The sequence below is a fragment of the Syzygium oleosum genome, unplaced genomic scaffold (genome assembly GCF_021117445.2).
Source record: "Syzygium oleosum isolate NSW1041296 unplaced genomic scaffold, Sole_v2.1 Sole_v2.08, whole genome shotgun sequence".
In the NCBI taxonomy this organism is placed as follows: domain Eukaryota; kingdom Viridiplantae; phylum Streptophyta; class Magnoliopsida; order Myrtales; family Myrtaceae; genus Syzygium; species Syzygium oleosum.
The window spans coordinates 203192-223862 of record NW_026607492.1 but is presented as its reverse complement, the minus strand read 5'-3'; the positions used below and the strand labels follow the sequence as shown (position 1 = coordinate 223862).

The window sequence follows — 20671 nt, the reverse complement described above, 5'->3', positions numbered from 1 at the left end:
ATCACTTGCTGTTTGCCGGTCAAGCCCTAATAGGCTAATACTAGTGTTAATTTGGCTTTCATGGCCACCATGTCATGAAGGCTATTGCATTTTTCATGTGATTGCTCATCAATCAAATGGAACTCCAAATAGGCTGAGCAAACCAGGTACAGAGTTACTATTATGGACAAATTGGCTATTCACTGCTAACAACATCATAAAAGCAACAAAAAAAATGTGATTGCAAAGGGAAATCTCATGCCGATCGAGCCATGAGGTAACAGAGCGAAGGCCTTCTCAAGAGTGAGTATCGCTGTCCATGTCAAGCCATCCCCCGCGACATGCCTGCAAGTATCTATTCTCTTATAGTTTTGGATACCGTTGGACTTGGTGTATTCGTCCACAAAAAGACTTGGTCGTGCATTTTGGGTGGTGCTGTGAGGCGAGAGCAACACTTGGGGTGTACTTTAATCATATTTGGGGGGTAGACTTTTGGCTGTCATTTGAGACCCCAATAATTTTAATTCGCACACAATGTATGCACAGCGTGCAATGAGAAAGCGATCCTCCTCCATTGCTTGCACAGGAGTCCTTGTCCGTGACACATTTGTCATAAAGTCCACTTGCCTGGGTAGTTCTGAAGACTGGACTAAGTCCAATCAAACCATCAATAAATTCGTATCCAACTCATTAGCGGACACCCACCCGTTACAGAGCCATAATATACAAGAGACTGGAGGTTCCTTCGTCTCTTTCCATTCTTTCCAGAGCAAATATGGAGGAAACGAAGCTGTGCAGATACGTTAGCTCCTGCGTGATCCTCACCATCCTCGGTTTGCTTGTGGATGGTGCCGTGTCGGAGGTTTACACGGTCGGCGACAGCGACGAATGGAACAGCGGCGTAGATTACGGCGTGTGGTCTCAGAAATACAATTTCAGCATCGGCGATGTTCTTGGTGCGTCCGGGCTTCATCTCTCTTCTTACCTGAATCTATCAGTATAGCAAGTATCCGTTAAACTGATATCATTAAAATCCTGATGAAGCTTTTAGATGCGTGCCTTAGAATTTTGCACATATTCTTGCATGATGGGGTGATATATTCAACAAACAGTGATTTAACACCTAGGAATGATGGTGATGTAATAAAAGAAGGAACCTTTGTCATTTTCTTATGAGAAAAAAAGGAGTTGCTGCGAGGTTTCTTGATTAAACCAACTTTGAAGATCGCTATCCTGCTCAATGGTAAATCATGTCTCTCTCGACAGTAACGTTTATCCTGCAAGCCTACAGCTTGTAATCTTGGCTTGCTTCCTTCCTAATGTCAGTGTAGTCTTCAAGTACATAAAGGGCCAACACAACGTGTATGAAGTGACCGAGTCGACGTTCCGGTCATGTGACCCGAGCACCGGCGTGCTGGCCAAGTACACAAGTGGCAACGACCAGGTCACTCTCACCGAAACCAAGAAGTACTGGTTCGTCTGCAATGTGCCCGGTCATTGCCTCGGTGGAATGAGGTTCGGCGTCGTCGCGAAAGTATCAAACAACACTGGTACCCCAGCTTTGGTTCCGCAATTGGGGCCTCCGCCGCCCCCGCAAATCAGCAAAAATGGAGCTTATGCCTTAAGGGGATTAAGCACGTGGGATTATCTGATCCTGTTTGGCGTTTCATTTCGGTTGTGTTTGGTATGGTGATCAAGATTTTGGGACCAAACGGTGGGTGTTAGATGAAGATGTCTGATCTATTCTTGAGTTTACATCTGACTCTTTCTTTCTCTCTTTTTTGATAAGTCAATAATTTCATTGAACAAGAACAAGGAGCAAAATGCTGGAAGCACACTAGTTAAGCCTTTTCAACCTGCTGATCGCACTAGTTACACCAACTCAACAAGTCCCCCAGTTCATGTAAAGAACTTCATGCCCATCCAATGATATTTTCCTTCTAACATCAGCACAATTAGCTAATCCACCTCCAACAGCATCCTTCAATCCTCACCATGATCAGATCGGCATTAACCGTAGAAGAAGATATGCATGGCTCTCATTGTGTACTGCGATCTAAACGAAAGAGAGGCGACTGTTGATGATGATTAATGTATAAGGTTTAGTAGTAAAGGTTGTCTTGGAGCAGCATCTTTTTCTTCAAAGTTAAATCATCGAACTTGTTTTTTTACGGGAAACTGACAAAGCATTATCAGAAGCATAGACACTGATATTTCTTTGTCCTTCGATATACAAGTACTCCTCCCCTTGTCGAAATCCAACATGTCTTAGTACGCAATCAATACTCACAATCTGTCTTTACTTCGTTTACTTGATGACTCTGCTGTATTACTGCCGACCAACTTAAAAGGCTCCTCTTTGTCGCAATGGTCCAAACACTTGCTCATCAACATCGGCCCGAGTCAATGAATATAGTTGATGTATAGTTTAATAGCATCAATTGCTTATAAATTATAAAGTACAGCTCTTTGACATCAAAATTGGCATTTACAGGATGTCAACAGTTTCTCACTGGGTTCTTGTTCTTGTTCCGAGTGTCCTGGGTCTCATGGGTTGCGTTTCTGGTTGTGGTGCTATAGGTATGGGCTTCCATGGTCTTGTTCTCGTTATGTTGTCCTGGGCCTATTCACTCTTGCTCATGTATCTAGAACATGGTCTTTATTCTGCTTTGGTTTCTGCAATTTACGTCAATTCGTCATCGTCTAAGGATTGATCAACTCCAACACGTCGATCTAAAAGGAGGACACTTTGAATGGTCAGATGCGTAAAAATTGGTACTCAAGGACAGTGACAACTTTTCGACCAAGAAAAAAAAAGGACAGTGACAACTTTAACCAAAAATAAAAAGTACAATGACAACCAAAGCTACACTGACCAAAAAAAACCAAAGCTACAAAAACGACGTCGAATTGTGAAATGAAAGTCCTTAAGGGTGCGCCTTTTCAAGAAAATTATCTAAAAAATCTTAAATTTATTATACCTAGTATACTCAGTCATAAATATCTCAATTTTATTAATTGAGTTCCAAACATTTTCATTACCAATCAAGTCCATCTAGCCAAATTGATCGGAATATCGCCGATGTGGACACTAGCCGTGCCACATAGACCGGCCGGTGGTAACGTGAATAATTTTTAATAATATAATTTTTAAAATTTTATTTATTATTTTCTTTTTCCTTTTCCTCTTTTTTTCCTTTTCTTTCATTTTTTTCCCTTCTTCCTCTTCTAGCCGGTCGCTGGGCATTAGCGACGGCCGATGATCGGCTAGAGGCGAGAGCCGGCCGGCCAGCCAAGTCGAGGAAGAAGGAAAGAAAAAAAAGAAAGAGAAAGAAAGAAAAGAAAAAACAAAAAATTATAATATTATTAAAAATTGTTCACGTCAGCGTCAGCCGTACCATGTAGGACGGCTGGCATCTATGTCAGCGATTTTCCGGCTAAAATTGGCCGGATGGATTTAATTGGCAAATCTCGAAAACGTTTATGACTCAATTGGCAAAAATTGAAAGGTTTGGGACTGAATCAGCAAAAGCGCAACGAATTTAGGACTTTTTGGATAATTAAGCCCCCTTTTCCGGGGCATTCGGAGATTAAACTAATCGTGCGGGAGAAGTATCTTCTTATCAGTATGTGGCCTGCCGTGATCCCCTTGTCACGTTCAAGAATGGACCTGAAAGTTTTTGTCTTTCCGGAGAAAACGTTGTCGCTGTCCTCCAACCAATCGGAAGTCTATTGCAGAGAAAAGAGAGAGAGCAAACGAAGCAAGAAGTCGTTTTCTCCTACTGTATTTGTGCGGTGTCGTGGACATTCCAATTACTGGGCACTTTGAACCATTTTCTCAATGACAATAACGTTTTCCCGCAACTGATAGCGCACTAACGACGATCGAAACAAAATAGAAAGTCCTGGTATTTCGAGGACAGACCCTATTTCTGATCGATTCTCGCCCAATTTCAAGAGGGATCGTGATTTTTCCAGGCCTAATAATTTCTGAAGACCACATTTTTTGCATCCTAACTCTTGATAGTCCGATCGAAATCGAAGATGGCGATGGCATTTTTGACGTAAATGTTCAGCCGGTAGCAAGTCGGCCACGATGGTTTTAACTGGTGTTTGCACTCGCTGCAAGTTTCGAGAGCGAATTGCTGAAGTTGCGGATGCCATTTTTGTCAAAAATATCATTTGGACAAAGTGGTGGGGGGGAGTTGGAAACTGTCAAAAGATGCTGGAGGAATCTTCCAGCATGAAGTCTGCAGATCCTAAACCATTTTCAGATCTCTTATGGGCTTTCTAGAATGGTCGGCAAATTCCGACGCCGCGCCCTACCTTGACGTCAACCCATTTGAGAGTTTCAAGTTTGACAGTACGTCGCAAATTGTCTTCGTCTTCCTTGTAAACCGGGGCAAAGGATCCTCGTATAAGATGCCAAAACTTCAATCGGTGTCCTGACGATGGTCTGACGTTTTCCCTTTCTGATAGGAACGAATTGGAGGGTGTGAGGAACATACGCGTGCGAGGCACTCTCCGCAGAACTCAACACACGGTACTTTGTTCTTTTGAATGATGTCCGAGAGACTTTTCAAGCAAGATCTTCCGTTTGAGTTTGGCTTGTCCGTATCATAATAGGACGTCGATAACGCCATTAGGGTTGGCTCCTTCGAAACTGATTCGTTTAACCCGATATTTCGTTTTCGATGAGTCGGAGCTTATTGTTGGAAGATATGCGATATCGTTTGAGGTGATATGCAAAGATCAAGTGGGATTGTATTTGATTTGTAAAATATTTTATTTCCTTTATTCATTTATGCATTGTATTATAAATTTGTACATCATGTATTGAGCAATACAGAGAAAATATACACTGAATTTTCTCCCAAAGCCATCTCTCCTTGTCTTCGATCTTGCTTTCTTTCATGGTATCAGAGCGGCTTCGCTCCTGATTTAGCTTCCGCAAGTCCTCAACGATTGCCTGCCGAGAATTTGGACCTGAAAAAACAAGGTACCCTTCCGGCGAAGGAATCAGATTTTAAGCAGACGAAGAAAGGCTAAAGGCTACACACTTACCCTCATCATGAATCAGAAACAACCATCATCTTCGGATCCGTCTTCCCCAGAAGATGTTACGGATCAACATGCCTCGGAGGATGTTACTAATCAACATGCCTCGGAGGGAGTTAACCCACAAATTCCACAGACTCTGGATCCACAGGCTGTGTTTTCCGGAGGCCAGGCCCAGCCCTTTTTTTGGCAACCCTATCAGGCTCAGACAAATACAGGGCAGCTCCTACCGGGACAAATACAGGGCAGCTCCTACCGGGCCCGCCCATCGTGGGCCAGCCAATCGGGGGCCAGCCTTTCCAATGGATACCGAATCCATGGTACCTTGGGCCGAACCCAAATGCATCATTGCCTGGGGCGAGCCAAGAAAATGCCCAGCCCAACAGCGGCCCACCAGCCGCAAGCGGAGTGGGCCCAACCGAAGGATCTGGAACAATCAATGCGGGGGTATCAAGCGGGTCAGGGAATCCGGGTTTGGGTCAAAATACCTACCCGGTTCTGCCACCCGGTTACTTGCCGTATCCAACGGCGTCCCTCACTGGCCGACCAGAGCCCGGCGACGTTCTCTACGTATCCACCGCCGATGGACCGGAGTTGCGGCTCATTAGCCACCTTCTCACGGGTTCTGGAAATTACTCGATCTGGGCACAAGATTTCCGACGAGCTCTGGTGACGAAGGACAAAGACGGTTTCATAGACGGATCTGTTCCGATCCCGACTGACGAGAGAATGGGAAGACAATGGAGAAAATGCAACCAGCTCGTTAGAACATGGATCGGGAACTGTATTAGCCTAGAAATAGCCGTCGGACTTCCCCCCACAGAAGATGCAAAGAAGATGTGGGATAATTGGACTGTGCGAGGATTTTTTCTCTCACCCAGGAGCTTTCAGAGCTAAAGCAAGGGAATATGAGCATAACCGCTTGCTTCAACAAGCTGTCGGCCCTCTGGAATGAGCTCGAATCAGTCGAAGAAAAGCTCGAGGGGCCCGAAACCACGCTACAACAGTATAAGGCGATAAAAGACAGGGAGAAAACCACGCGATTTCTCTTGATTTTGAATGAATCCTATCTCACCTTTAGATCGCAGATCCTCGCCATGGACCCGGTGCCACCGCTCGGACGCATCTTTCAACTGGCGGTACAGGAAGAGAGCCAACGACTCGCCTCGCCGGAACATGCAAGGGGAGCAGAAAGCATCGCCCTCGCGACCCGCGGCGAGCGTCGCGAATCGAGTTCCAGAACCCTAGACCGAGAGAAGGAGCGGCGAGGGTTTGTGGGGAACGATCTGCAGCAGCAGATTAAAGGAAATGGGATGGACGGTGGAGATCGCACCTCGCGATCTGATGGCTGGAAAGGCACCGATTCCATTAAGGAATCGGACGGTGGGCATCAAACCCATTCAAAGACATCCAACGATCCAGGCTTTTCGGGTGCACAAAAATTTTTCGAGCAAAATTTAAAAGGAAAAAAATTTTGTGAATATTGCAAGCGGCCCCATCACACAATCGACAACTGCTGGAAATTGCATGGTAAACCCGGGGAAAAAGGAAAGAAAGGAAAGGAATCCTCGGCTGCGGCTTATCAAGTCACTGGTCCAAATAATGATCAGCCCATCACATATGGACAATATCAGCAAATTATGCAGGCATTACAAAAATTAGACACTTCCAACAAGGGAAGTAGTTTTTCAGGTATTACTCATTGCCTGATAAATTCTATTTCCAGAAATGCTTGGATAATTGACTCAGGGGCAAGTGATCATATTATCTGTGATAAGGGATTATTCTCCATTATTCATAGAAAATTAAGTATTCCTATCTCTGTGAAATTGCCGAATGGGAATGTTACTCATGTCACTACGACAGGGACAGTAAATCTTAGTTCTCAAATCACACTAAAAAATGTCCTTTATGTCCCAGACTTCCAGTTCAACCTCATATCTGTGTCTAGAGCCTGTGAAGAAAATTCCTGTCGAATTTTTTTCGATTCTGATACTTGTTTCTTTCAGGCCCTTTCGACTGGCAGACTGATGGGCTTGGGTAATCTCTCTGAAGTATTATATTTTTGGACCAGCTTTCCCAGAAATTTCGATTTATCATGCATTCCTTTCAATAAACAATCATTGTGTAATTCGACTGCCAATGATAAAAATTTCCTTATGCATTCTAGAATGGGACATAGTGCCTTATTTCCTTATTCTCAGTGTCATATTTGCCCACTTGCAAAACAATCTCGTATACCTTTTTCTCTTAGCAAGAGTCGTGCTACCGATATTTTTTCTCTAATTCACATTGATGTGTGGGGGCCATATCACACACCGAACCATGATGGATCTCGGTTCTTTCTTACTATTGTGGATGATTATTCCAGAGCTACATGGGTTTTCCTTATGCAGTCTAAAGCTCAAGTTTTCCATAACTTGAAGACATTCATTTCCTTATCAAAGACACAATTCGGAAAATCTATTCGACGCATCCGAACAGATAATGGAAGGGAATTCTTCAACCGTGAGTGCGACAATTTTTTCTCATCTCATGGAATTTTACATGAAAGCTCATGTATTTATACCCCACAACAAAATGGGGTGGTTGAGAGAAAACACCGCCATCTCTTGGAGGTAGCACGGGCGTTAAAGTTTCAAGCTTCTATCCCAGAAACTTTTTGGGGAGATTGCGTGATAACGGCGGCCTACTTAATTAATCGGATGCCATCGAAGGTACTCAATGGACAATCACCATTCGAGCTCCTATTTAAAAAAAGGTCAGATCTGGACCATTTGCGAATTTTTTGATGCTTATGTTACGCCACTTCTACAGGCCCTCGGGACAAGATGGGTCCTCGTGCTCGGCGATGTATATTCATGGGATACCCGAATCTACAAAAGGGTTATCGTCTTTTTGACACATCCACAGGAGAATTTTTCGTAAGTAGGGATGTCGTATTTCACGAAAACACCTTTCCTTTTGAAGATGACTCCTCCAAGGAAGATGTAGGGGTAAAAAACGCTCCTCGTATTTTTTCCACTGAAGAAGAAAGTTTCAAGGATCCCACCTATGTTCCGACTATTCGAGGTTCTCCAATACCTGACATAGTTCCCACTGACGATGCTTCTCCATTATCATCATTGGAACCAATGGAAGACGATGCGACCACTGAATATCTTCCATATGCCGAAGCATTATCACCTATTATGGAGGAAACTTCACCCTCACCTGCAAGAGACCCTCCACGACGTTCCGGGAGAATCACACGTCCACCCACGTGGTCTAAATACTATGTCTGTGCTACTCACAATTCACCAGGTATTCGATAACCCATCTCAGCTTATGTTTCATTCAATAAACTCTCGTCGGAACATAGATGCTGCATTAGCCGAATATCTGAAGATCGGGAACCTTCCAACTATAATGAAGCCTCCACTGATCCACGATGGCAAAAGGCTATGGCAACTGAGTTGCAAGCCTCGATTGAGAATAACACATGGGAGCTTGTGCCACTACCCCTCATCGGAAGCCGATTGGGTGCAAATGGGTGTACAAAATCAAGTATCGATCAGACGGATCCATTGAACGGTACAAGGCTCGTTTGGTGGCTAAGGGTTTTACACAACGAGAAGGTTTTGATTACCACGAAACATTCTCCCCAGTAGCCAAAGATGTCACTGTCCGATCTTTCATGTCGGTTGCGGCATTCCAAAACTGGAATTTACACCAAATGGATGTCCATAATGCTTTCCTTCATGGTGATTTGGATGAGGAGATTTATATGGAGGTTCCTCAGGGCTTTCGGAGACAGGGGGAGGATAAAGTATGTCGTCTCCGTAAATCCCTATATGGTCTTAAACAAGCTTCCCGGCAATGGTATGCCAAATTTGCGAATGCACTCATAGCTGCAGGATTCAAGCAATCCCGTTTTGACTATGCCCTTTTTACGTGGACAAAAGGTATGTCATCCATTTATTTAATGATATATGTTGATGATATACTTATTATGGGCAATGATGAAAATGCCATAAAGAGTTTCAAGCAGTATCTGCATTCCACATTCCATATAAAAGACCTGGGATCACCCAAGTACTTTCTGGGAATTGAAATTGCCCGTCCGATCAAGGAATTTCCCTCAGTCAACGGAAATTTGTGTTGGAAATTATATCAGAAGCAGGTCTGTCAGGATGCAAGCCAGTTGTTGTTCCGATCGAACAGAATATCAAGTTGACCACGACGGAATATGATGAGGGATCTTCTCAAGAAGATGATCCCATACTCAAAGATCCAGCAGGCTACCAGAAACTTGTTGGGAAGCTCATATACTTGACTATGACCAGGCCAGACATATGTTATGCGGTACAGACGCTCAGCCAATTTATGCACAAACCAAAACAGTCTCACATGAATGCTACACTGAAGATTGTCAAGTATTTAAAGAAATGCCCAGGACTTGGAATACTTCTTTCTAGAAAGTGCAACATGGAAATGATGGCTTATTGTGATGCAGATTATGCAACCTGTCCAATGAGCAGAAGATCTGTCACAGGTTTTTGCATTAAGCTAGGAGACTCGTTGCTCTCATGGAAGACAAAAAAACAGCCGACTGTCTCACTATCTTCAGCAGAAGCAGAATATCGGGCAATGGCGAAAACTACTTGCGAGATAGTATGGCTGCGAGGCTTACTGCAAGATCTTGGGGTACAAATTAAGGGCCCAACCAGACTATTTTGTGACAATGATGCCGCTATCAAGCTTGCGGCTAATCCTATGGTGCATGAGAGAACGAAACACATAGAAGTAGATTGTCACTTCACACGAGAGAAGATTCAAGAAGGGGTAATTGAAACAAGAGGGATAGGGACTGCAGAACAACCCGCGGATGTTTTCACCAAACCCCTCTGTCAGAAACAACACGCATATCTACTGAGCAAGCTAAGTGTCTTGGACATCTACAAGCCACCAGCTTGAGGGGGAGTGTTGGAAGATATGCGATATCGTTTGAGGTGATATGCAAAGATCAAGTGGGATTGTATTTGATTTGTAAAATATTTTATTTCCTTTATTCATTTATGCATTGTATTATAAATTTGTACATCATGTATTGAGCAATACAGAGAAAATATACACTGAATTTTCTCCCAAAGCCATCTCTCCTTGTCTTCGATCTTGCTTTCTTTCACTTATTGCAAAGGAGCAAGAGCAGTTGGGCAGCCTGCTACCTGCTCAAGAAGCTCAACACCAGTGAAGCTAGAACCCTATCACGACAAAGAGCTCTAAGGCTATCAACGTTGACCTTTTTTCTCAATCTCAACACCATAATGCAACCTCCCCTAATCCTCTGTACAATTAGATCAGTATCTACAATGAAAGAAGAAGAATCATGAATGCATTTGTTCCTAATGTGATGACAGATACGCGTTCCATGAAAGCTTACGCAACGGACATCGAAAGGGTTTTCTTTTAGAACCAGAAACGGCCCAGGTTGCCTCGGTAAAGAATGATAACGCGGAAGAGAGAAAAAGTGGAATTTGTGTATATTTCGATGTACGTTGAAGAAGAATACATGAATTCCACATTTTCTCTCTTATGTATACCGTATACAGAAATTCCATATTTCTCTCTTCCGCATATTATTTTCTTAACTTGGTATCAGAGCTAGTCGATCTTGAAGCACATCGAGTGCGTCACCCAAGTGTGCATCTAGAGCTAATCTTGCTTCTTTGTCATTTTTTTTCCCATTAAGTCCTAATCAGTCAACATTGATTTCAACATTATTTGTCTCGTCCGATAATCAACGTCAGTCTGTACTATTGTCGCATAGTCTGCAGAGCCCTGTCATCTCAGGAAGCGCTATCGAGTTACTGTTTTATAGCAAAGCCAGCCGCATCAGCCGCTTACTGTTTCTCTCCGATTCCCAGCTTGGTCATTACGATGCCAGCCGCACATGCCGTGTTGTTCGGGAACTATTTTAAAAGCAAAGCCAGTCACATCGGCCGCTTACTATTGCGACGCCAACCACAAAACTCCAGCGACCAGGTCATCGGGAGACTAGGTTCCATTGCAACACAACAGTCCCCACTTCCACCTAAACAAAACAACCAAGAAAACAAACTGGTATCTGTCTTCCGACCCCACATTGCGCCAAACCACAAACAGGACAGATTTGCATGTGCCGTCAAGATGATCTGTCATGGAGGTAAAATAATTTTGTGGGACTTGTTAAGGTCAATGGCGGGGTAATAATTCAAGGAGAATCTCCAAGGCTGTTGGTCAAGCTGTCTATATTCACAGGACATCGACACTTCACTTCGTGACATTTCTTTGCAATGCTTGCATGGTCACCAATATTCAATAGATATAGGCCAAAGCTTGAGTCTCTTTCAAAGACGGTTCTAGCTTTGCATAATGAACAGAATATAGTAGATATAGAACAGAGCTTGAGCATCTTTCGTGGAGGAATCTAGGTAGAGCTTCTTTCCAATGGGGCGAATTCAATCCCTCGTTGTAGATGATTTTGATCGGATTTTCCTCCTCTTTTTTTCCGTTATGAGAAAATTCAGCCTAAATAGCGACTTTCTAACTCATAAAGTATACTTTTTGACAAAACAAAAACTCATAAAGTATACTTCATATGGATTGTAGTCGATTAGTATAAATTTATCAAGTTGGATTAGAATTTGTGACTGCTGAAGAATTCATCAGCAAATCAAGATCTACATTCGTGTACGAAGAAAAAAGGGGAAATACCATAAAAGTTCTAAACATATTGCATTGGTACCAATTTAGTCCTAAACATTTTAATTGAACCAATTTGATCCTAAACATTTTCACATTAATACCAATCGAGTCCATCCGGCCAATTTAGGCTAGAAATCGTTGATATGTACGTTGGTCGTCCTACGTAGTATAACTGACTCTAACATTGATATTTTTAAATTTTAAATATTTTTTTGAATTTTTTATAATTTTTTCTTCTCTTTACCTTCTTTCCTTTTTCTTTTCCACTATGACGGGTGAGGGTTGTCGGCGCTCGCTAGCCACTAGGCGAGGGCTTCACGGCCCTCGCCCACGGCCGATGAGGCAGCCTTGCCTAAGGCCATTGCCAGGCGGCCATGGCCTCGCCGACCACGAGCGAAGCCACCTTCACCCACGGCCAGCTAGGCCAACCAAGTCTAGAGAAGGGTCAACCACGGCTCATCTAAGATTTATATGAGGAGTTGCTCGGCCATGGCTCGATCGAGATCCAAAGGGGAAGTTGCTTGGCCATGGCTCAGCTGAGTTCTGGAGAAGGCTTGGCCGTGGCAATGGTGGCAAAGAAGGTTCTGAGGGTATCGCTTGCAGCGAGCGACCGTGCAATGAGGTAACTAGGGTCGGTGTCGAGGCTCTCGATGAGCGCTCAAGCCTGCAGGAGATGTTGCAGGTTAGGGCTATGGCAAAGCTATGCCTGAAGGCTTGGACAAGCTCAACAAGCATGAAGGAAGAGTGTTGAGTTCCCAGAGATGGCGAGGCCGGCCTCGCCCGAGGGCAAGGGCTGTGACCCTCACGAGGGCCCGGCCATAGTGGAAAAATGAAAAAAGGAAAAGAATGAATAGAAAAAATTAATAAAAAAATAAAAAATTTCTAAAAAAAATAATAATATATTATTTTTAAAAAAATATATCAAAATCAACATCATTCGTGCCACATAAGACAGCCAGCAGTCACGTCAGTAATTTCCAACCTAAATTGGTCAGATAGAATTAATTTGCACCAATGTGAAAATGTTAAGGACTAAATTGATCAAATCGAAAGGGTTAAGACTAAATTGATACCAATGCAATAGGTCGGAATTTTTTCGATACTTTTCTCCCGAAGAAAAGTGCTAAGTAATAGAAAATACGAAAGCAAACTGCAGAAGCAACGGGACGACGAACCACGAAATTCAGATTTCTCATTTATGGTTTTTGTGACCGTTGGATTGTCAAAAGCAGAAGAACCAGCTTTATATCTATAAAATATGGATATCCAAGTGTATTGCGGTCCAAATTTGTGGACTAATCTGTTTGATTGAAGGCTTTAAATATTGAGTACGTTCGTTTCCCAAAAAACGAGTAATTTGAAAAATATTTTTCGAAAAATAAATTGGTTATATCGCTTAGATAAATTAGTCAACGGAAAATATTTACATCATCGATAACAATTTATGCATAACTATTTTCGTGGGCGATAAAAAAAATTTCATTTATTTATTTTTGTAAGCTATACAAGCGATTATTTCCAAATCACTTATTTTTCACGAAACGAACGCACCCATTATTCCTTAGGACTTTCCACAAGATTTTTTTTTTATCAATAGACAGATGAACGTAATGGCTAGTAGATGCAAGTTCAAAGTTCGAATATAGAGGCCTATAAGAAAATTTAAACGACGAGCGGAACTGAGTCTGTAGCCAAATGCTTGAAACCAAGAAATGGAAGAACTTTTAGAAAATTGTTTGAGTCTGTCTTTGTATTTTCGCATTCTATTCAGATGGCTATTGTTTCTTATAGTTAGCGAGAATGGCAAACTCATTTGTAAACAAACGGGTGAGTGATTGTACTTAGGAGTTAGGAGAAAGGCATTCGTCCAAGTGAGAGAGACAGAGTGCACGAAACACCCTTTTTAAACGCTAGATGTGTGGTTTGTAGTTTGATTAATGCGTTCTACCGTGCTGAGAGCAACTACCGGAAGAGGGTTCCGAATCTGATAGCGGCCAGATCTATGGCGAGGTAGCCGTAGGAGTCTAACCGTGCGCGGCAGAAGCTTTTCTACCTGTAGCGAGGCAGTATCAGACACTTGGCATAGCTAGCGGTACATAACTGGGCTGCGACAGCTGAAAGTGAGGACGTAGACGCGCAGCGCCCTATCTTAAATTTCATTTATTTCAATGATTGCGATTTGGCTCTGTACATTTTGTGATCTCGTCTCCTTGTTTGATGAATAGCGATCAATGTACAAAAGCTGGAAACTTCACGAAGAGGAAGTTGTTGTTCGCTTGAGAATTTTGACAACCCCGGATGTCAAAATGTTCACGTTAGTATCACGGATTATCTATCTAAAGATACGGATCTGATTATGCTCTTAAGCTTTCTTAATCACACGTTGACCTTTCTTCCCTTGGCAATAATGACACCTTGACCTTTAGCCGCTCAACCATCCATATACGTGGCATAGGCATCATGGTGAAGTGGTCTCGCCTATTCAAATCAATCACTGCGCATATATTATCGACGAGGAAATCAATTAAACATTGCCGAATAATCAAATTTTCCAATTTTAATACATTTATAATTTCACGCTTCACTAAAACGATTAATGTTTTAGAAATTGTAACTATTTTTTTTTCATTAATCACTTCAAACGTGCTCCATGGACACCCGTTAACATATAGATCAATAGATAAATGTTGTTTTTGAAAATAATTTTTGTCTAATTATCCATAGCGTAAAATTTGTTAATCACAAATCGTGAAAAAGCAACCAAGAATTTTGATAACACAACAATATGAATATGGTAAGATGAAGTTAATGGGTGGTTTGATCATGCCACAATGGTAAGCCAATTAATTTCAAAGGCTTGTGATAACAAGTCCCCTCTCGATATACCTGTCAAGTATATTTTATTGGAATTACTCAAGTTTGAAAAGATTGATTGTGAATGCAAAATAATTTTAATCAGTTGGTTACCCAATGCTCATGGGATATTCGTTAACAAAATCTATCATTAAATTGTATCTTCTAAACATGCGACATACGTAGAAACGATATTTATAAAAAAAGTCAAAATGTAAGACACGGCACTTGTTAAATAATCAAATAAAGAAGACCCCAATTGATAATATATATATATATATATATATATATATATATATATATATATATATAAATATGCAATCGCTACTTTGAGGAATCGAGCATTTTCTTGTCATATATACTCACAAGTGCTAAAAGATATTTATTAACACGATCCTATAAGAGTATAGTATCGGATACATTTGAAGAAGGGAAGGATTTCTACCTAACTAGCAAGAACAAAAGAATATCGATATTTTCTATGAGAATCGGAAGATTCACCGAGTTTTGTTTGCGAGTGACTCGAGACATCTATTTTTATATTTAACTTTTAAAATATTGATTACGCATAAAATGATCTAGATCGATGCAGTAAGAGTCACAAAGTCGTATTGATCGGCGATGGGTCGTGTTTCGAGACCACCTAAAGAGTCGGCATGCATCATCGTATTTCCCCGCCTCCCACCGGCTACGGTTAGGTCAAGATTAAGACCTCGCGATGGTAAAACTTCGTGCGGCGCCGATTGGTCACACACGGCGCGCCGGGGCGTGGACCCCACCACGCATCCCGGCTGTCATCCACAGAAACGACCCGCGGGCCACGTGTCATAATCAGAGCGAGCCGATATTTTTATTGTATTCTCCTTTAAAACGATTTTCTCCGTTTCTCCATATTAAGCCGTATCGTCTCGTCGTCGCTTTTAACGGAATTTTCAAAGCTTCGAGCCGGCTCCTCCTCTTCCTCCTCCTTCCCCATCGCCATTTGCACGGTACAAAAGCAGGCGTCGGAGCAGGATATCGCACTTGGGTTTGCCGCACGTTCTTCAAGCTCCCGGATGACGAGTTGAATGGTCTCTGTACCAGAGGGCGCGCCAGAGAGAGCGGGCGGTTTGATTTGACCCGGGACTACTTCGCTTCTCTTCAGCAGGTTTGGTTTTGATTCCTGCGTTTCGTCTCTTTGGCTTCTGGGTTTTCTGTTTCCATCTTGTAGTTTGGTTGTTGAACCCTCGCGCGCTTTTCTGGCCTTGGCTTGATCTTCGCCTGCTTCCTTCTCTGCGTTAGCGAATCTTGTGTTCTTCTCGCGCGTGCTGTGCATGGTTTCTGTTTCTTTGCTGGGAAAACAAGATGTGCTCGCATGTCGTGAGTACTAAAAAAGCTTCTTCGGACGTATCGATCCGGGTGGGACGGTTTCATGCCATTGAGCACGGAAATGGGTCGGTAGAAAGTATAAAAAATTTGTTTGTTTTCCTGTTTTTGGCAATCCTTTTACGATGATTATAAGTTCAAGATTATAAGCTTTTACTCTCAGAGCTGCCCAACAGAGCATAAGCATATAAGAATTTCATCCCAAAAAAAAAGCTCTAGATCTGGTTATGTCTGTTATGGTTCTAAGAATGATCAAGAAAAGAATAATTTGGAGAAGTTAAATCTTTTTGATCTAATAATCAGTTAGAGGTGTTTCTTGAATTGCAGGGTGGCTTTCCTTTCCTTGTTACTTGCTGAACTAGCAATTTCGCACTTGAACGTGCAATTTCAACTAGCGATTTCCCACTTGAACGCAGCGACGTTATGGCCGAGAGGAAAGTGCATCCGGATTGCGTAAACGCCTCCAATCCGTATCACGAGTGCGTCGAAGCTTGCTTGAAAAAGATAGCCGAAGGACAGACGACAAAGAAGTTGTCTAAGAAGAATTCCGGTTAGTATCGTCGCGAAATTCGATGTTTGGTCAGGTCGCTGCTTTAATTGGTTAAGTTTAAGTACGAAAGCATTAGCTTAATGTGCTCGTGAACTTGTTGAAGGATTAGACAGTTTCCCATTAGTTGCTGAATCACAGGAGACCTCAACTGATTAGGATGCATCGCTATGTATAGTACAGCAGTATTTTCATGCTCTCTGATTTCCTCTTCACTTTTACGCTTTCGAGTCAATGGTTCTTACATGTCATGCCAGGATCCTTCATCGTCTTTCTTCCCAGAAAACTCAGCATGACGAAGAAAAAGGAATTGGATCGGAAGCCCTCCAACGAATCCATCCTGAAGAATTTCAACCTCTCCGATAACCTATCCCCGAAAGATCTGTCTTTCAAGAAGGTGGAGTCATGGGATGCCGAACTCATGTTTCCAAGGGCTCGTTTCAAAGCAAATGAACTTAAAGATTCAGGAGACCTCCAATCTCCTTCTTCTGAGCCTCCGCAAAAGCCCTCAAAGCATGAAAAATCTCTTAAACAATCCAATCCTACAGAGCTCGATGAAGACAAGGTGGATTCCGCTGCAATTGACCGCACTGCAGAACATGGAAGGGATGGAGCATTTGGGTCCATGGCTTCCACTATCACGGTTGTTGACCATCCTTCTGAAGCGAGCGACGAGGTTAATGAGCAAGACCACGAACCCGTCGTTTCTGATTCACACATCCTCAGTAAGTACCGTGTGCAAGAAAGCCTCTCCCCGGTCCTGAAGTCGGTTATTGCCAAGTATGGAGATATAGCAGCCAACTGCCACCTCAAGTCGGCTGCGATGCGCTCTTACTTTGTAGAGTGCGTCTGTTCCGTGATCCAAGAGCTGCGGTGCACCGAGATCTTGCAGCTGAGCAAGTCGAAAATCAAAGAGATGCAGGCCATTGTTAGGGATGTGGAAGCTGCAGGGATCGATGTGGGCTGGCTCCACGACGTGCTAGATGAGATTGCTGAAGCGATTGAGCTCAAGAAGCAGTGCCGTGAAATCGAGGTCATGAAGAGAAACCGTGATGCAGACATAGGATCAACTAGGCAAGAGCTGGAACTTCAATTGGAAGATTTGGCCGAGAAGGAGAAGGCAGTGGAAGCTGCCAAGGCGCGAGTTGCCGAAACCAGGGCCCGGCTCAGCGTGCTCGAGCAAGAATCGTCTAAATTGCAAGAAACAATGCTTTCCATCCAGTCTAAGGCCGATAGCGTCAACTGCAAATCATTGGTAGCTGAAATCTTGTAAGCTAGAAAATGGTAACTGCTTTGAGGACATCCTCGAGTACCTTATGTGTGTCCAATTTGCTAGTTGTTGAAGCATTACTACTGTACATGATGACATTTTAATCGTAGGGTGCGTAGTGTGTGTGTTTGTTTGAGTGAGAGAATTTTTTATGAATTAGTTTTTGAAACTTTCATGCGTTCGATTTGTCGAAAATGATCGGTCAATGAAAAATGATTTACGGTAAAAAAATATCCATGTCTAATGTTAGGAAAATGAATTTCCTAACCTGAAAATGGGAAAATATATCATGAAATTTTCTTGTAGTCTCGAGTGAATTTCCGGGAAATTTCCAGCATTGTACATAGAAATGGATGAATCTATGTACTAAAAGACTTTGCTTAGTGCTCTGAGAGGCGTGTTTTCGTACGCAAAGAGTCCTCTACTAAATTCCAAGTCAACCGAGAATTACTCGAATGTTTCATGACCAAGCGCACTGAAAATTATCAATTTGTCAATCATTCTAGAATCTGGATACCATCATATCTATGATTTTCACGGAACGTGATCCATGGAACGCTGGAAAGGAAAAAAAAACATATTCTTTCTGTTTTTTTTCTGGCCAGCATCCACTGACGACTATGAACCTATGCAAGGTGGTCCAAAATGGATAGCGCAGAAGCAGAAGGCTTCGTGAGGTAGCTTTGGTGAAAGCCGATTCATCTCTTTCTGGGTCAAGAAAGAGCAGCTGCTCCAATTCCTTTATTATAATCCATACTTGCAGAAAAGTTAGCAGTAGGGTTTCCTGTCCTTGTCACAGCCACTATCATCAACTGCCGAAACAGTTCATACCAAAGACAGAAAGCAAAACCCATGACCAAACGTGCTTTTGGGGGTAATTCTACTGAAATTCAAACAGTTACGATCACTGTGCTTTTGATGGCTCCTTTAGCCATGGGTTTGGTTTGCACTGTCTTGCTTTTGTAGTTGTGGGGGTGACTACACCTGATCATTAACCGGGCATGAGCCGCCTCAACCCCCTCCCCCCCCCCCCCCCACACCCCCGGGCTAATTGGCCCAAGGAGCTAAATGTTCGGGCTCGGGCGAGCTAGTCCTTTCTTGAGCTCGGCCTTCCCAAAAACACCTAAGTCTTTTCAAATTTTCATATAAGACTTAGATATATGTTCAATCACGGGTCGTCGTGGGCTAGGATTGTAGGCATTGGTACTTGGCCCGATTAGCCCATCACTCAGGTCTAGCTGTGAAGCCATCTATCTTCCGTGTTTGGACTTTGGGGATACATGGTTTAAAGTCGCGGTACCTTTAAACTGAGTCGGGTATGATTTGCTAGGAGCTGTTACAGCTTTGAAAGTACTATAATTATGAGATGTCTGCTCAGCATCTCATAGCTATGCGAAATACAATTCCATACTAGAGAATCGGTGCAAAAGCAATATCAAACGATATTCGCTACCATTCAGCTATTAGTTTGAGAGGCTAGAGTCTTTAACAAGAGATGGAATGATGAAATATGATGATTAAAATTGGTGAAATTGGAGTGGTGATGACACTTTGCCCGCGAGAGCAGAAATGTAGGTAATTCTTTATAAAATTAAGCTGCTGTGGCATATGTTCTTTGTCTATTGACCAAAATCGATTTGCTGTCAAAAGCCAAATATTCATATAGACGGACAAAAGAGTTAGGTGAACTGATCCAAATAAGGAGGAATTGAAACGATTTGGTCGACGATTCCAATATAGAAGTCCAACATGGGCTGTTTGCCACCATAAACTCAAAGATGTCAGGCATACTCATTTTGGTTATTTTAAGTTGGTAGGTGCCACGCGATGGCAAGTATAGAACTCGAATTGGAAAATAGTGCGGGGACATATAAGAGAGTACGTCCACACACACTCTCCACTTGGAGGACAAATTGGCATGCTCAATTTACAATGAATTTCGATAAAGGTTTCCATGAAATTAGAAATTATCAAGAACAAAGTTTTTATCCTCATATTTCGTTTTCGCTCGAAGAGATAAAGAGAAACAACGCCATGTTTGGATAGTCTTGTTTTTGTCAGCAAGGCACCTAACAAAATGTACTACATTTGAACTTCCTACCGACCTATTCTCCTTTTATTTTTTTGATTAGAAACCTAACTTCCTAAAAAATCCCTAACTTTAGGCTCCATTCTCAAACTTTTATGTGTTTAAAAGGATCCACAACTTTCAATATAATCTCAAATTTGCCTTCGCATCCAAAAATCACCATTATTTTTTTCAAGATTATCAATATCAAGACTAGTCAAAGATTCATTACGATAACTTGCATCTTCATCAACACCTTTGCCCGCATCAATATCAGCCTCTCAATACTAATAATTTCGAAGAAATCGGTGGCGATTTCGAGACTCACGAAAAGATTTGGGAATAGAACGAAAGTTTTGGATTTTTTTCCTTTTTTTTTTGTAATCGAGATTGGACTAAAGAGAAATTAGACCACGACCTGCGAAAACAAGAACAACATCCACGTGTGACAATGTGATTGGCGTGCTACGAGCAAAGGATGCCTATTAATGTGAATGACCCGCGAGAGAGGGATGAAGAGTGAACAGACAAAAAAGTCCCACCAAACAATTCCGCGCGTGCGGGGTCCACACTACGGCACACCCATTTGGGCCACGTGTCTGACCTTGGTCAGAAGCTTCTGTTGCGACTTTTATGTCGAAGAGAGAAAAGACAGAATTTTTTTATTTATTTGTATTCTGCGCATAAAATATGGGACTTTGTGATGAAAAGGATCGACGTTGAATATTTTTACCTTTCAACGGACGTCAGTCAAATTTTGCAAGCCCCCCGAGAAAGCATTAAAAGGGCAGCAACTTTTCCCGGC

General features: G+C 42.5%; 2 protein-coding genes and 1 long non-coding RNA gene across 4 annotated transcripts; 2 read left to right on the top strand and 1 right to left on the bottom strand.

Annotated features, from left to right (window-relative positions):
• The first annotated feature begins 39 nt into the window (after positions 1-39).
• On the top strand, positions 40-1813 carry LOC130138819 (basic blue protein-like). Of its 2 annotated transcripts, none has more exons than XM_056314017.1 (2): positions 40-935; positions 1311-1813. In XM_056314017.1, exons 1-2 carry the CDS (start codon positions 755-757, stop codon positions 1670-1672), a joined length of 543 nt encoding a protein of 180 aa, XP_056169992.1. In that variant the 5' UTR covers positions 40-754; the 3' UTR covers positions 1673-1813. The 2 variants fall into 2 exon arrangements, with proteins under 2 accessions (XP_056169992.1, XP_056169993.1); XM_056314018.1 differs by having other exon boundaries at positions 1306-1813.
• A 2938-nt stretch (positions 1814-4751) lies between these two features.
• Positions 4752-5176, bottom strand: LOC130138820 (uncharacterized). Its single transcript, XR_008817094.1, has 2 exons — positions 5044-5176; positions 4752-4948 (listed from the first exon to the last, which is right to left on the bottom strand). It is a non-coding gene; the product is annotated as an uncharacterized LOC130138820 (long non-coding RNA).
• A 10388-nt stretch (positions 5177-15564) lies between these two features.
• LOC130138831 (uncharacterized) lies at positions 15565-17968 on the top strand. Its single transcript, XM_056314058.1, has 3 exons — positions 15565-15763; positions 16398-16531; positions 16786-17968. Exons 2-3 carry the CDS (start codon positions 16405-16407, stop codon positions 17799-17801), a joined length of 1143 nt encoding a protein of 380 aa, XP_056170033.1. The 5' UTR covers positions 15565-15763; positions 16398-16404; the 3' UTR covers positions 17802-17968.
• The last annotated feature ends 2703 nt before the right edge of the window (positions 17969-20671 follow it).

Coding starts and splice junctions, on each gene's coding strand:
- LOC130138819 (XM_056314017.1), top strand. CDS start 755: ATGGAGGAAACGAAGCTGTGCAGATACGTTAGCTCCTGCGTGATCCTC. Junction 936..1,310: donor CAGCATCGGCGATGTTCTTG/GTGCGTCCGGGC, acceptor ATGTCAGTGTAG/TCTTCAAGTACATAAAGGGC.
- LOC130138831 (XM_056314058.1), top strand. CDS start 16,405: ATGGCCGAGAGGAAAGTGCATCCGGATTGCGTAAACGCCTCCAATCCG. Junction 16,532..16,785: donor GTTGTCTAAGAAGAATTCCG/GTTAGTATCGTC, acceptor ATGTCATGCCAG/GATCCTTCATCGTCTTTCTT.